This window comes from Phaethon aethereus (assembly GCF_964289735.1).
Source record: "Phaethon aethereus genome assembly, chromosome: 9".
Lineage (NCBI taxonomy): Eukaryota > Metazoa > Chordata > Aves > Phaethontiformes > Phaethontidae > Phaethon > Phaethon aethereus.
In genome coordinates this window covers 26,927,153-26,943,332 of record NC_138585.1, presented here as the reverse complement: position 1 = coordinate 26,943,332, position 16,180 = coordinate 26,927,153, and the positions used below count along the sequence as shown (strand labels likewise).

The 16,180-nt window shown below is 44.4% G+C and overlaps 1 protein-coding gene across 1 annotated transcript; it reads right to left on the bottom strand.

Annotated features, from left to right (window-relative positions):
- LOC309408138 (ovocalyxin-32-like) lies at positions 1-10,040 on the bottom strand. Its single transcript, XM_082003890.1, has 6 exons — positions 9,730-10,040; positions 3,271-3,333; positions 2,169-2,343; positions 1,336-1,472; positions 419-481; positions 1-325 (listed from the first exon to the last, which is right to left on the bottom strand). The coding sequence occupies exons 1-6, from the start codon at positions 9,958-9,960 to the stop codon at positions 167-169; spliced, it is 828 nt and encodes a 275-aa protein (XP_081860016.1). The 5' UTR covers positions 9,961-10,040; the 3' UTR covers positions 1-166.
- Positions 10,041-16,180: the final 6,140 nt, after the last annotated feature.

The following is a 16,180-nucleotide window of genomic DNA, read 5'->3' as shown; positions in this document are numbered from 1 at the left end:
GTCTTGCAGTTTAAGAAATTGGAGGAATTAATTTTGGAACAAAACAGACTAGTGAAAGCATCCGAATTCACTGTTGTGTGACTTGTATAGAAAAATTATCACAACTCCGGGTCTATTAACACAAGGATTTTCTCATTTAATACATACAAATAAAGCTGACAATCTCTTAAAAATTTGCTCCCCTTTCATGTAAAATCCCAGCAGCTGATCCAGATTCCATTCCAGATCCATCTTCGAGCCCCCGATTCTCTGAAGCACAGAAGTATTTCACTTTCAGAGGGTGACCAGGAAGCCAGGTGAGGCGCATGTGACATGAAATAATTTCCTGCAGAACAGATTTAAAAATGCACGTCTTTTATGATCTTTGTACTATTTCTCTGTTGATGAAAGGAGGTATTATATGTATATGCTTTCCTACCTGTGTTGGAATTTCATGGAGTAGGACAGTGTAGTCAAACTCAATAAAATCATCCTTCCTTATCTAGACATGCATCAAAGAGGAAAAAAAAAAAATCAAGAACACAAGTTACATTGTTGAAGTTTAAAGTCCACTCTGACTTTCTCGACTGCATTTAACTTGCTTAGGGAGCAAGATGAATAGGGCTTGAGATGGCTGCAGTCGGTGGCTGGTGTAAGGGAGGTTTTGTATGTGAAAAGAAGGGAAATTAGGAGCACTACCTGCATAAAAACTTTGAAGGCACTAACTGGAGTGTGGGTCTGCAGTGTGACAGCTCTCTGACGTGAAACTAGGCTAACTCAGGTGCTAATTACTTGAGTTTAACCCTCAAATAAATTTGAGGATCTTACCTATTAATCTTTCGTTCAGAGAAATCTCATTCTGAATAACTAGGGAGTAAAAAACGAACCCTGTCTATCGATCTCAGATGACTGAGGGAAACAAAGTTTTGGAACCTCCTATTCTATGTGCTGCTGGCGCAAGGTATGTTCCCCAGAGAGCGCGTGTTGGGTACTAGACTGATGCTACCTTTGAGCTTGGCTGGGAGGGCAAAGAGTACTAGGAGCGAGTCGGTGTGGGGCTCACAAACTGCAGGACCATATGGTCAAATCTCCTGATTAAACCTGCAGAAGCCAACAGATCCACTCATGCAAACAAGGAAAAGCAAATTTGGTCCAAATGAGTAAAATTTTTCCACCAAAATCTGGACGAAATACTTGTCCAGAGACAGAGATACTTGTATGGAGAAGCCACTGGGATTTTGGGAGAATCACACCCACTGGGGAGAGCGTGAGCTGTTGACGGTAGTTTTATTCTCTGCTGCTTGCTAGACTCTGTTAGCTTCTGTAACGCAGACGTGTAATTCCCACTTCGCTTACCCACTGCTTCACCGACGTGACTTGCGCCATGAAGTAACCCAAGTTCTCTGTTGACTTTTCCCACATTATGTAGCTGCTGCCAGCAACAGCCAAAGCCCACACTGGCTCCAGGGCAGGTTCAATATTGCCGTAGCTGTCTGCAAGGGAGAAAGAGAGTAACATAAAAATGATTAATTCTGGCTGTTCAGCAGGAAAATGGTAAACCACAGAGCACTTCTGCCTGGTGTAGCACTATTCCTGGGAAGCGGCTCTTCCCTCCTACGTGTTACAGTCTTGAACGGGAAGGAGAATGATGCTAAACCTGCAGTCACAGTAAAAGTATGAAAGCGTGACGGAGCTGAAGTTGCCAAGAGGCACTATTGGCAGGTCCCCACACGGAGGTGAGAAACCCAGCGTCCCCGGTAACGGAGGGCCTTACCTAGCCGGCAGGAAAAGAGGGACCGGGGCACTCTGTTTCCAGGGTGGAAAATCTGTTAGCCATCCCTTGCAAATTTCCCACCCGCAGCTGGGGAAGGTGTATGGGGTAAGGCAGTTGCCACTTGAGGACATTTTGCATTTACTTGAATATCAAATTGCATAGGCTTGCTTTTAAACCCCAAACACCTTCACAACGTTGTGTTGACTGCCATTGTTGCTAAACGCAGCGGGTTTTTTTCTCCCCAGGAATCGTTGGCAAGTGGAATTGTTTTGATAGTTAGCTCTATGGTTTTAGGGTGCTACTGTAAATATGTGTGTCTCCTTTTTAAAACACATGTGGATTTGCTTGTGCTCTTAAAAGCGCCCACACTCTTTAAGAGAAAATGAAATACAATTGATTATTTGGAGGAATATACCTGGAATATTGTTTCCAATTACTGGTTTGGTTTGGTGCCTAATTTTTTGGTACAGTCTGTTGTCTTCTTCTTGGATTTGCTTCTGGTCTTTGGTATGCATGCACTTGATATTGACAACAGGCGGAGACTTTGTCTTCGGATACAACACTGTAGCAAGGCAGCTCCCGGCATCTTCCTGTAAAGGTAGAATTTAAAACTGTTATCTTTAATCGAGATTTTATTTACCAGCACCACATTCTTAAAAAAAGCTCTTGGTACTAACATGTGAAGTATACATGTGGAAGTACGTATATGTCTTTGTGACACGCTTTGTATGAAGCTGTACGGGGGTCAAGAAAGTCTTTAGAAGGATATATTTTTTTTTCCCAGAAAAGTAAATAGGTTAAAACCACAAGGCTAAAGTGATTTAACAGAAGTTTTTTAATTAAAAAGTGTAGCAGAAATGCACAAAGTCATCTTGGAAATACGTTTGAGAGTTCTCAAGAAATAACATTAATTGATAAGAGGGATTTTAATTGTGTGATACTTCATTCTTGAAACAAAAATAATCTAATGCTTCATATTCTGAAAATAATTTGAATTTCATAAAATGTGCATGTAATGGAAAAGCAGATGCTTACAGTAAAATTGCTAATGACAAAATGACAACTCTCTGACAGAATGAGTGTGTGGGGGGGTATAATTAAAAAGAACACACAACTGTGTCAGCTCTTTATTCTCATTTTGGTGTGTGGACACAGCAGGAGCTACAAGGGGATCATGAGGACCATACTGTCACACTGACTTTGGACCATTGCAGAGTTTCGCTCAGGCGCTCGGTGGCCTGACGGAGCCAGTCTCTTCAGGCACTGAGCGAAGCGGGTACCTCGGTGCTCCGACCACTTGGACCCCGGCGGAGGCAGAGGACTGATTAGTTGAGATAGCCTGGTGGTGCTAAGAGTAAACCATGCCCCATGCTGGCCAGGCAGGTAGGAGCATAAAGGTGAGCCTTCCCATTGTGAAAGATCCGTTTACGACAGCAATTAAATGTACCCTGTTTTGGAAATGTCGAAGTTCGTTTAACGTACGCTGTCGGAAGAAACGCGGAGGGTCGTAAACTCACCCCACTTCTGTAGTCTTCGGTCGTGAACTGCAGGTAGTACTTGTGTCCGGAGTCGGGGATGCTCTGGAAGAGAGAAGGATTCAGCCATCAGTGTACCTATAGCCTTACCTACTGTCACATGCTGAGGTGTGACATCAGCACTGAGGGGGGAAAATGAGGGTGCGGTGCCGCGGCGACCTCACGGCCTTGTAGCACCAGGAAATTGCTCAGATGAGATGCACCGAGATGATCCCAGCAGCAAACACAAAGGGTCTTAAAACCAACAATAAATATCCTTTTTGTTAAGGGAAATTTTAAAACCTTTCTTCACAGAGATACGCAAGAAAAAAAATGCAGCTCCAAGTCCTTCACAGGACAGATTGATACTGAGTAACTTTAAAAATAATAAAATTACAAATCAGCGTTCAGCTTCTGAGGAGGTATTTTTTGCACAGGCTATCACAGTGCCCTTGAATATATAATTGAATCGAATCTTGCTGACCGATTCACAGCCGAACAGGAATTACACAGGCTAATTTAATCTTAGGGATGCTGACCTTCCTAGGGTTTTCTTCTGTGGTGACTGGAAAGGGACTAATTTCACCACACAGCATGTCAGAGCAGGATTCTGATCTGTCTGCTCTCTTTTGCCCTGGAAGTACCAGTCAGTTAGTTGCCCAATCGACTATCCAAAATTCCACTTGTTGAGGAAAAATAAAAGAATACTCCTTGCTGATGGGAAGCAGGCAGTAGCACCTCTTGTAGCACAAAACATCAGAAAAGCCTTAGAAATGTACACCTTTGAAAGTTGTCATTTTCTTGGATTTGGGGGTTTCTCGGTTTGTTTTGGTTTTTTTTTCCTGTTGCTGACAGAAATGGTTCAGTTAACAAATTGTATTTTTTAGTGTGGGATGTTGCAGCCTGTCCTGGCCTCACACGTGCTGAAACGTTAACTAGCTTTTAATGTTGGCCATGAAAAATACTAATTACCCTGAAACAGGATCGGTGTCTCATTTAATAGTGTAAGAGCAGAGCCTCATCAAAAGTATTTGCATTATCTGGTCTTTACTTCATTAGTCAGTCTCATGTTTTCCTACCAACTTGTATATTCACTTCTGAAATTTCTATATATATTTTTGAGTGGGGATTCCGAATACCACATAGTACGGAAAACTTTATTCAACTAATCTCTTGTAAAATGACATTATGTGTTGTATGTGACTCAAATTGCTGTATTCCAGCAACGGCACCAATTTGTTAGTCTTACTCATTTTTTAGACAGTGCTCTTCAGATAAACAGGGGAATTCTGGCAGTTTGCACAATTTTGAACATTAGAACGCAAAGCAAACGTGCATGTGTTTTATTTCTCTGAACTTGGGCCTTTGTGTTCCCACCATACTTTCTTCCCCACTGAACACACAGCACAGTGTTAGCAAAGTTTCATCCCCAGGGCAAGGTCGTCGGCCCGGCACCTGCCTTTAGTACATACGCACTGCAGATAAGAGGGCAAATTGGTTCAGTCACTTGCTCTATTTTTATGAAATCCCCTCTAGAAGCTTTACGATGAGGCAAGTCTGGAGCTGGACCCAGCTGGCACCGTGAAGGGAATGGAGGGCATGGAGAGAGGATGAGTTCAGACTTACAGGCTCTTCTCTGCCTCCTCGTTTTGCGTATTGGCTAAAATCTTGTCCTCAGAATGACAGAGATCATGGCATGAACAGACACTCTTAGCATAGCAAAAACTAGCTTTCTGAAATGGAAGTTTACAAAAGAATCAATAACTCATGGCGCTGAAAGAAGGGTCTGATCTCTCATGATAATCTGTGCAGTTAAATCTAAGTTTCTAATTATTGTAAAGCTACCCAAGAGGTGTTATCTCTATCGTTTCTAACGTTCTTCATTTGATCAATTATGGGTATTTTTTAAGCACAGTGACCTAGGCTTACTCCTTTTCGTGTCATCAGTACTGCAGATGAGAGAACCTGAAATTGAGTCAGTTGAACTACAACGCTTCTGAAGCGGGAGAAAAAAAGCCCCTTTTCCTCAAGGGGCACAGTACAGCAGCCTGACTGCACCGTTCCAGTTACAACATCAGGGTCTTAAAGTCTGTAACAGAAGCTCTTTTATGGTTAAGCTGGATCTTTTCTGTCCAGCATATTCAGTCATTTAAAATATGTTCAATTTTTCTTCCGATATTATTCGTTCTTGCGTTGGTGTCGCCTCTTCTGTCTGCTGAAGAAAAAATTGTTTATATGGCTGCGATAACTTTGAGAATAGTAATCAGATTCTGACAAAATGTCTCAGCAGTTTCATTGCATTTGGCTGATATCAAGCACCAATGAAGAAAACAAAATCAATTGGAACTTTTTATAAACTAATTATTCAGCCTCTGATTCTTCTCAATAGAAGGATATAGAAAAGCTTCATGACTAATAACTGGGTAAACACTCACTTTAAAAAGAATACATAACTCTGTGCGTATGTGGTTTTTGAAGCAGATATTCTCTCTTCATTTGCAACAACTCCACCGTAGCAATACTACTCACCTAGAAAACTTTGAAGTGGCACTACACAGCTAAAATACATGTTCAATCTGGGTACACATACCAGAGGGTGGCTTTGATCTTACCAGGGAGAGGGAGAAGGTACATTTGGCAGGAAATAATTTTACCTTGTACTGAAGTATTTCTAGTTTTGAAGAAAAGCACCACTTTTATTTCCACTATCATCCCAAAATGCATCACTGTAAACCATCACATAGTGTGAGTTAAATAAGAGCTCAGGAATATTTGACATCACACAGTGATGGCTGGCTAAAGGCAGCCAAAGATAAAAGTGTCCAGAAGAGAAGAAAACAAGTGAGTAATTCATTTTTCCACCGAATATCTGGGTCACGGGATTGCTTTATTTCCAGGCTCAAAATTAATGCAACTGTCACGACAGATTTTTTAGTACTGTAAAGGCCAGAATAGCAATTTAAGAGCAGTTCATTCCAGTTTTGCAATTGGTTTACACTGCTCTAACTCCCCACTGGCACAGAAAGGGGTGATCCCTCTCTCACCCCTTGCCACAGGTTTCCATCTCTTCTCCTGTGTGTCCCCCCACCAGCCTTTCTTCCCGGGGACCAGTTTTTGTCACTGGATCAGAGGGCTGACCTGGTCACTAGGCACGGAGAAGCCAGCCCTGCTGGGAGAGGAGCGAGAGGCATGTCCTTTGGGGTCTTGCCTAGGGGGATTCCCTCCTTGCAGCCCTGCCACCGTCCCTGCTAGCCAGCTCAGGTGGCCTGTGGCTTCTGGAAGTGCTGCAGATGTCTGATCCACAAGCAGCCAGGTGTGCTCTCGGGCTGCCCCAGGCAGGAGGGAAAAACCAGCAGAGGAGGCTCTTTTCTCCACCTCTCCATATCTAGCTTTCCCTAGACAATCTACCTACCCTGCCACTGATTCTACCTTTCTCACCCGAACGTGGGGTCCTGACTGTTGGAAAGAGTAGAAATCTTTTAACTGACTTCCTAATATTAGGACCATAGTCCTGATACTGCGCTGTTTTGTGTCAAGATGAGCTTGCAAAGAGAAATATCCACCTGTAAAACTGTATTTTGTAGTCCTATTTAAGCAAATGTTGCTATTTAGTTGGGATTACCTTTAGACTTCACCTCCTGGTTCACCTACCTACCTACAGCTCAGCTATGATTTCCTGGACAGCTTGGTACCAGAGACTGCTATGTCAGTGTTTTGAAAGTTTCTCTCTTGAATTCTAGGCTCTTCAGCTGGCACACAGTAATGCTTCTCTTCTCAAAGATGTATTTGAAAGTGCAGCTGTCAACAATTCCAGGAGATGCATGCTGCTGTTTCCTAGAAGATACTCCCTTAAATTAAGAAAAAACCCACATCAACGAGAAGGGACAACAAAAAGAAAACTGCAGCCAATGGCAAGGTAGGAATTATAGTATGTTTGGCATATCTCTGATATTTGTTGCTAGGAGGGAAAAGCACTGAAGTCTCATTTTACCTGAACTTGAAGAAATCCTTCACATTTAACAGAGTTACCGTAGTGGTGATTGTCTCCAGTCCTGTTTCTAATTACCACAGTTTCACTGGCTAATAATGTTACTTTTAAAATACAATGCTCATGATTAAATTCCATGATAAAATTATACTATTTTTACTAGATCCAGTAATATACTAACCAATTAGGAAACTACCCTTATTAAAAAGAAAAAAAATATTAAAAAAATGAAAACCCAACCAAACAAGAAAACCCAATACCCCAACATTTCTGTCTCTTGCATTCATGTAATATAGCACATTCCTTCCAGGAAATTCTTTTCATTTTTTTACAGTGGAGGACAGGAAAGAAGGAAGTGACCGTGTGTAGCGCATTTCTCCTCTCGTTTTCACACAGCGTGCAAAGAAAAAGGGGAAATAAACAGCAGAAAGGGGTTACAGCAAGCTCCTACAGCATCAAGTACTGTGAGGAAATAATGAGGCATTTCACTTCTCTATAATGAACCAATTTTTGTCTTTCCTATATTAAAAGGCAGGTGGCTGATGGTGGAAAAAATCCCTTCCCCTCCCCACAACCAAAACTACCTGGCAAATATTCAGTTACACTGGGGTTGGAAAGAGGATCTGCACTGACCTCTTACTTCCGCTATGTCTCTTTACAAGACCAGTGCGCTGCTCCCAGGGGCCATGCTGTTGTTCTTAAAAGAGGCACAAGCATTTGTATATGTAAATATATACGTCCGCACACTGCCCAGTAAATACAAAAGGAGCACTTGAGGCTTTTGAGAGAAGTATCAAATCTCATAGTACATTTCTGTCATAGATGTCTGCAGCAATTTCACAGGAAGAATGCAATGCCACAACCATCCTCAGCACCTATTACGCTACCAGTTTACTGACGTGTTTGGGAATGATGATGAGAACAGAGTTACCTAAAGGCTATGGTCTCTGATAAATCTATAGCCGGACGTCGTCTTTGCATTCCCAGACAGGCAGCATGAATAACACTATCCTTCAGCCTTGCGTTACGCAAATATACAAATTCCAAATAGTTATGCAGTAGTTTGTGTTTTGTCAAATGTAATTGGAAATTGTTCTGGTCTGTTAAATATTGTGCGCAACTCAAACATGCTTCAAATTGTTCTGGAACCACTGTTCCTAAGCTATATGTGAAAGATTGACGCTCAAGTTCAATGATGTAAGGAGCACAATAGTACATCTTAAGGCTGGCTTGGAACTTCTTTCTTGAAACGAAAGATTTTACACTACACCATCTTATTCTCAATTTTAGGAGTGAGGACTGAACAAGCTGTGCATGTGCTGAAGGGCAAATGTTGTAAGATCTCCTTTTCAGATGCCAGAGCCATGAAAAGGATCCAGTGGAATCCAGTGCTGTATTGGGCACTTCAAGACTGGGAATCCAAAACAACCGGCCCTTGCTTTAGGGAGCTGCCCAGCACTAGCTGAGAGGGAAAGGGTAGAGCGCAAGGACTGGTTTTAAATCCCATCCACTGTGATAGCTTAGACCCTCCTCAGCTCTCCAGGAAGGTGGTGCTTTCCTTCCAGGAGCTACAGCCTTGGCCAAATGTTCCCCAGAAGTTTCTGCCTGTTGTCTTACTTTCAGAAACTGAGTAAGCTGTTAAAAACCCAAAAACCTCCAAAAAACAACCAACAACCCAACCTGTGGCCAAAGGAAGGGCGGGTGGCATGGCACGGTGCTCGCAGGCAGCGGCTCTGCCCATCGCGGTGCAGGCACACCAGTCATGCTCTGGGCACCTCCTCGAGCATCCCTGACACGCTCTCCACGACGTGAAAGCTCTGGCCCTGTAGCCGCTCCTATCGGGGACTCCTGCCCCTTTCTGTCACCTCACTCTGACATGTTTTTTGGCAGGTAAAGGCATGTTTTCTGATGGGAAATGCATTGCCTTTAGTTTGCCTCTTGGACTCTGGAGACAGAAAGAAAAAAAAAAAAGCCGAAGCCCTTTCCGTCCCTACTCACACGAAGTAGACGGCCGCTCCAGAAGCGGTTCTGCTGAATATGCTCCCTTATCAAACTGTTTTCCTTCCATCATGTGCCCGCCATGTCCCTCGGTTTCCTCTCCCTGGCCTGCGCTACGCTGCTTCCGATTCCAGGACCGGTCCCTCGGAGCCACCTCGGACAACACACCGGCCGCTGGGCTTGGATTTGGGGGATATTTAAATCGTGACCTTTCCGGGTGGATCGCTGCTCCCCACGAGCCCCCTGAGGGAAGGGGCGGCGGGACAGCGGCTCCCTGACCGAGGGAGGCGGGAAGGCGCCCGGTGCCCAGCGCGGGCCCGCGCTAACCTCCGGGCGGCCCCGCTCCGCACCGCTGCGCTGCTCCGTTACCCTTATCCAACCGCGCTTTGCCCAGCGCCGCTAAAGGCCGCGCCTGCCCGCCAGCCGAGCCCCTCGCCCGCGCAGCCTCCCCGATGCCCCGCCGGCTTCCCCCCTACCTTCAGCGTGGCCTTGCGGACCTGCCCCAGCGCCCGCAGCGCGCCGGGGGACGCCGCCTGCAAGTTGAGGTAGTGCAGAGCCACCCGCGCCGCCCCCGCGGCCGGGCGGCTGCCGGGGTTCAGCTCCCGCTCGGCGCCCGGCGCCGCGGCCGCCGCCAGCAGCGCGCTGAGGCGGAGGAGGAGGAGGAGGAAGAGGAAGGCGGCGGGCGGCGCGGCGCTGAGCCCCGGCATGGTGCGGAGAGGTGGTGAGTGACCGGCTCCGCACTGAGGCGGGCTCCGCCGCGGGCCCGTACTAATAGCGGGGGAGGGGGGGGCCCGGCCCGCTACCTCCCGCCCTCCCTGTCAGTGCCGGGAAGCGCTTGGGGAGAACTCCTGTCTCTGGGCTACTCCCCTTCCCCTCATCCCTCCCACCTGCTGCAGCCCGGCCGGGGGGCTTGAGGGGGGCCGGGGGGCCTGAGGCCAGCAGAGGTGCCGATGTGAGGCGAGAGACCAGATGTCCGGTCATAATAATACGTATCAGAACAAATACAGGCAATTGCACGGGCAAAACCCCAGTTACCTCCTCCTCGGCCTTACGACAGCTCAACGCTTCCCAAAACTGAACAGGCTCGCTTGGAGAGGAACACGCTTTCCCTGAGACGCAGCTGAAATATTCCCAAAATTGCGCACGAGAAGCCGAAGGAAGCATTTCCTCCCTGAAATAAATGTCGCTACGTGAAGATTTTTGGAACCAGTGCGGTCATCTCTCTCGTGGCGTGAAGAAAATGAACCGTGACAGCAGCCCGGCGGCCAGATTCCCTTAAGATGATTTTTAGGACACAAGCGGGCTTGCTGCCTTGCTGCTCCTGGGAAGATCTCTTCTGGAAAGACTGAATGTGGTATAACGTAAAAGACTGCAATACTTCCTGGGTTAAAAACGCTGGTTTTTTAATGACCTACGCTGTTACTGAGCAGATGGGTATTAGTATGCGCAGCTGGGAATCTATTTTTATGCTTCTGCATGTGTATTGGGGCATGCTTCTGGGCTGGGGCGTCAAAGAATTAGATCAGAACTCTGGTTAAAGGCTCAAATTGCCTCTCACAGAGCATTAGGTTGCCTTTGTTACTGTAATGCTTTTTCACAGAACTTACTTAAAATTCAGTATTTTTGAGGTTTTCTGAAGTGAGGGAGAGAATTACTACAATAAAGGCACAGTAGCATTCCTTATTACACTGTTTTCTGTGCCACCCAACTCATTTAATTACCCTGATTTTGTCGGTGATTCTGATTGTCCTTCCCGAAATACTTTCAATAAATAATAGTTTGTATCTTCACGTTCTCTTGCATGCTGTTTTCTTTCTTTCCACTGGGGCAGCAGATGCAAATGTAGTTCCTCCCTTTTCTCTTACCTTCCCAGGGACCCCATGCTGTTTCTGTTCTGTCCCTTCTTGCTTTATTCCTTTTTGTTGCTTGTCAGCCATGCCTTTGCAACAAATTCTGAAATAACTAAGCAGAAATGGGCCATGTTTTGTGTGAAAATGTAAGACAAAGACAGCTGTATCGGGTCAGGCCAAGAGCTCGTCCAGCCCAGTATCCTTCGACAGTGCCTTTGCTTGGTGAAGGCTGAAAGAATAGGTGATGCTTCCCAGGAATACGCTCCCGGCTTCCCGCCACTTGCGGCTCCGGGATCTCCCGAGTCGCAGAGGTCTCCTCTGTCTGGTTAGTAACCTTCAGTAGATTTCTCTTCCGCAAACTAGTCCAGTTTCCCCATGAGCCCATGTCAGGCGCAGGCAGGCGAGGCTCTCAACACTACTTAGTTTCATCTTTTTTTTGTGCTGACTGTACTCCTACCCTAGTCTAATGATTTTTTTTTCCTAATACACTACGTTTGGATCCAGACAGAAGTACAAACATGTTCTTTTCTCATCTCTTTCTTTGACATTATTTAGCTTTCTCTCTTCATCCCCAGAGTGTCTGTATAACCTGTTGGCAGTTTTCTCCAGGACTTGTACTAGGAAAATAAGTTTAAAAAATTGTTCTCTGATACCAATCGTACTAGAAGACGGTAAACTTTTAGTAGATTCGGACAATTTCAGTAAGTTCAGCATCCAAGAGAGAGTGTGCAGCTCTGCAAGTTTGGGGTTTTTTGCCTTCAGTCTTAACTGACACCGTCGATAACTTATGCAGCAAATTAAGTTTCTTTTGTCTAATTTAGGGGCCAAACTTCTCATCTGCACCTGAGTTATATCCCATATAGAACTTTAGATTAATTTGATATCTCTCCCAGTTTTACAATGCGCTGCTTTACTTAACATCTTATCTGGAGTCACACAGCTGCTTATTAGAGGGTAATGGCATTTTTCATATAATTTTTGGGGGAACTATTTATAAAATTTTGCAGAGGGAGCAGGCTAATTTTTTCCTTATTGGAACAGTTGCCATGTTTGTCTCCAATATTTTCTGTTTAGCTGGAAGAAACCAAGATCCAGCCTTTTCTCATTTATCCTCGCCACGATGACAGCTCCGATGTTACTTCTAAAATGAAATAGAAAGCGTGATTCTCCTTAGCTGACACTGGAGGAGTTTGGGCAGCACCAATTGTTTCCCGATGCTACCAGTTTGCTTCGCGCACTTCATTTCTCATGGCAGCGCTGTGGAAGGAGGACGAGGGGCTGAGGACGTCATGGGAGCGGAGGAAGCGCCGGCCACGGAAGGGCAAGCAGCGGGCTGAAGCAGGGGTGGCTGGTGAGAACAGCTTTGGTGCAGGATGCGTTACAGAGGGTGGGGAGGGAGGAGGCGAGGACTGCGAGGGGCCAGCTTCTCCAACTCAGGACTTTTGTATCCTCGTGTGCTGCAGCTGTCCCTGTTCAAGGAAAGAAGTTAAAACCACCCTGCACAGAAGTTGCACGCTCAAGGTTTTGATGCCTTAGGTTTTGTGGGAGTTGAGAGGCTTAAATGAGAGGTAAGAGCTGAAAAAGAGGTAAGAGCTTGTAAATCGGGCTCTTCTGTCACGCGTGCTGGAAGAGCCTGCAAACCCTAGATGTCTCAGCACTGAGCCATGAGGCTTTGACCTGGTCCGTAACTTTCTATGCACTTCCTTTTCTCTCAAGTTCTCCTCCTTTTCCTGCTTTCTCGGTCAGCATCGCTGTCAGTGATATGGTTGTTTCCTTCCTCCCCAGTGCAACAAAGACGGTTGTGAGTAACTGGGACCTGAGGGTCAGTATGACAAGGACAGAGAACCTGTATCACAAAGCAGGGACAAGAAGGAATTTCCATGGCAATTTCCTAAATTGCTGTAGAGATTATGTTGCTATAATTTGCTGTTGATCAAACATGACTCTGAATTGACAAAGCATTTTGACTTGGGAAAACAAAAGCTCAAATGCTGAACAGGTCCAGGTCAGGGCTGGGAGGATGTTCCTAAATATGTACAACACAGGCATTTGCTGCTTCCACAACATTTAGAAAATTTATTTGTTTTAAGCCTGGATTTTATGTGGCCCTTAAAAGCTGAAAGTGCATCCTCTGACAGCCAGGCCTCAAGTGAGGCTCTGCTCACTTGCTTCAGACTCTTTGCTTAGAGTAAAAACGAAGCTCTACGGCATGTAACGTCTGAACAAAAGGCACCGACGTGAGTGATCTAACTTGAAGTGACATATATATTCGAGTTAGCCAGAATGCAGTGCATGTAGGTTCTGTCCTTCTGTAACATCTTTTTACCTCTCATCCCACTTAACTTGGTCCAGGTTCAGAGAGGACGGCGGTGGTGCAAGTTACACTTTAATAAGCCTCTCTCACTCTTGCCTTCTCCGTTCTTCTTTAGTCAACTGTACATTATGACAAATTTCCCAACATTAACACTGTGCGGTGGTTTGCATCACGCTTATGTCACATCTGACTTGGACCCTTTGGAAATGGAAACGAGGGTTGTTTCAGGCAGCTGGTCTAAAAAGCGTTCTGAGGTTTTCATTTTTGTACCATCCTTTTTCATACATCAAATGCTCGTTTCGAGGCCAGTTATGCCTAATTTGTTTCATATTTGAAGACTGTTTCTATATCCTTTGTAAGCATTTTACAACAGACCGCACTGGCTTATAATCACTAACAGATGGCTGTAATATAACACAATGAATTTGGACAAACTTCAGTTTATTTTGTTTTGCAACTTTTCCAGTTCTAACTTAAGCATCTTGCTGCAGTTAAAAACAAGCTCTGTTACTTGATTTTAAGTGAATTGCTTATGGCTTCCCCCCCACCCCCCATCAATAATTACGGCTTGATTTTATTCCTAATAATTAATCACAAGAGCTTATTTTCTGTGTATTTAGTCTCCAGGTTTTTTTCTGGATAAATCAAGCTTTGAATAGGTGATCTTCTAATGCATTGCTGGGCTGACCTTGCCTATGGCGAAGCATGTGCATAAAAATATGTGTGGTGGTGTTAGTGAGGCTCATTTTTTCCAGGGAAATTTGCTTCTGAAGGCTTCTGACTATTTTTAAATCTTTCTGGTTACGGATAGGATTTTTTTAGAAAGACAAACGTGTATGTTCAGTGTCAGCAATGACAGACACCATTCTTGCACACTCAGGTAACAGAATTTTCACAAGGGATTTTATATATGTGACTCAACACAGACTGTGTTTCCTGCAGGTGTTAGTGCTCAGTATCTATGATTTTGCAATATCATTGCATTTTTACAAAAGGGCAGGCTATGTTAAAGCCAAAATGAAGTCTCTTGTGTTTTGAGTGAGTATGCGGTGGACAAGTTTTCTAAAAACCTGTGTGTAACATGTCGATAGGCCTATGGGGAAGTTTGCTGTGTAGCTGCAATAGTTCTATAGGGAACTAGTAGAAAAATAAACAAGAAGACAGAAAGCGGTTGAAGCCAATAAATACTCACTGTGACATGAATTACCTCCCAGGCCTTTGACTTGGTCTTCTGTTAAACTTATGAGATGGTTGTTGACTGGAATTGTTAGAGCCAGGAAATGAAGAAAAGTGAAAGGACTTGAAAGCCATCACTTAAATGCAAGTTATTTGGGTCAGTACAGGAATAACACTTGACATGTAAGGGACTGCAATATCTATGTCAGTCAAGAAGGTCTAGTAACCCCTTTGGGTCAAAAACCTGGAAATTGATTGGTGCTGTTTCCATTATTTTGTATATTTTTATATCGCTTTTAAAATGCATGCCAGCATCCTGTAAAAGCACAACAGTCACGAGCAAGTCTCAGAGCTCTCTTTTAACTGCTTCTGTGCTGTTGACAAACTTTTCCAATGAACTATCCATCAGGGCTTCTGGACTCGTTGCTTGGAGGCTACTGCAGTTCAGAAGCGATGTTTGATGGTGTAAATCATCTTTATCTCCCATTCTACTCTCTTCCCCTAAGGTGTTTGAAGCCACATGGCATTTCTTTCAACCTACTGTGGCTTTAGTGTATCGAATCAATACCTTTTACAGTGTCAAACATTTAAGTGCAGAAAAAACTTTGTGAACCCAGTGAAAAAGAGAGGCACAGAAATTCTCTAGTACACGAGCATTTACAGGATCCTCTTTTATTGTACTTCCCCAAATACGAACGGTGGTTGCGGTGTAAATGTGCTAGCATCAATTCTAGTAACACAAAGCACGTGCAGTTTGGATCCTCGCTCTTTCATGGCGGCGTGGTACGTACCTGAGGAATTCAGCATGAAACCGTGCGTCACTGGGCTGCATCTTCGGCCGTTTCAAGCGACTGATGCAACGCACTACACTGATTCTTCAGGGGTTTCTTGAGGGGTATTTCATTTAAAGTCATCTACCTTGGGGAATAGTCACAAAGCTAAGATTTACCGCATTTACAGCTATTTTTTAGTTTTTTAATTAGATTCATTCTTAATTAATTTCTTAACCTTTACCAAGTGTACAGGACTGGTGCTACATGAGTTGCGGGGCCAGCACCTCTGGAGTCTGGTAGAAAAATAAGCTGCTCGGTGTGTCAGCCTGAAAGGTTTGGAGGGTATTTCTTGGGATGGGCTTTGCTTGGGGGTTGCTGGGCTTGGGAAATGAAATATGCTTGTAGCAGTTGGCTAAGTTTAAGAAATAAATAATGGAATCAGAAATGATATTTTGCTAGAAAATTGGAATAAGTATGAAATAACCTAAACCCAAGAAACGTGAAAGGCCATGCATTATAACCGGGGGAGCAAGTCGTTGCAGATTATTATCACTGTTATTCTAACACTGAAAGGAGACACAGAACATTTTGCTAACCTATTTGGATAATTTTCTTTCGATTATGGAGCAGGTATGGAACAGAGAAATCTTAGTTTATAGACTGGCCCCAGCAAACAGATCCCTTACATGCCCAGGGAGATGTAAGCATGCAGAGCCAACAATAAACCCAAGCAGTAAATAATGCCTATTAATGAACTGAAATCACAATTCTGCCTTGTAAAACTGTAACAAATGGATCTTGAACACATGCTCGG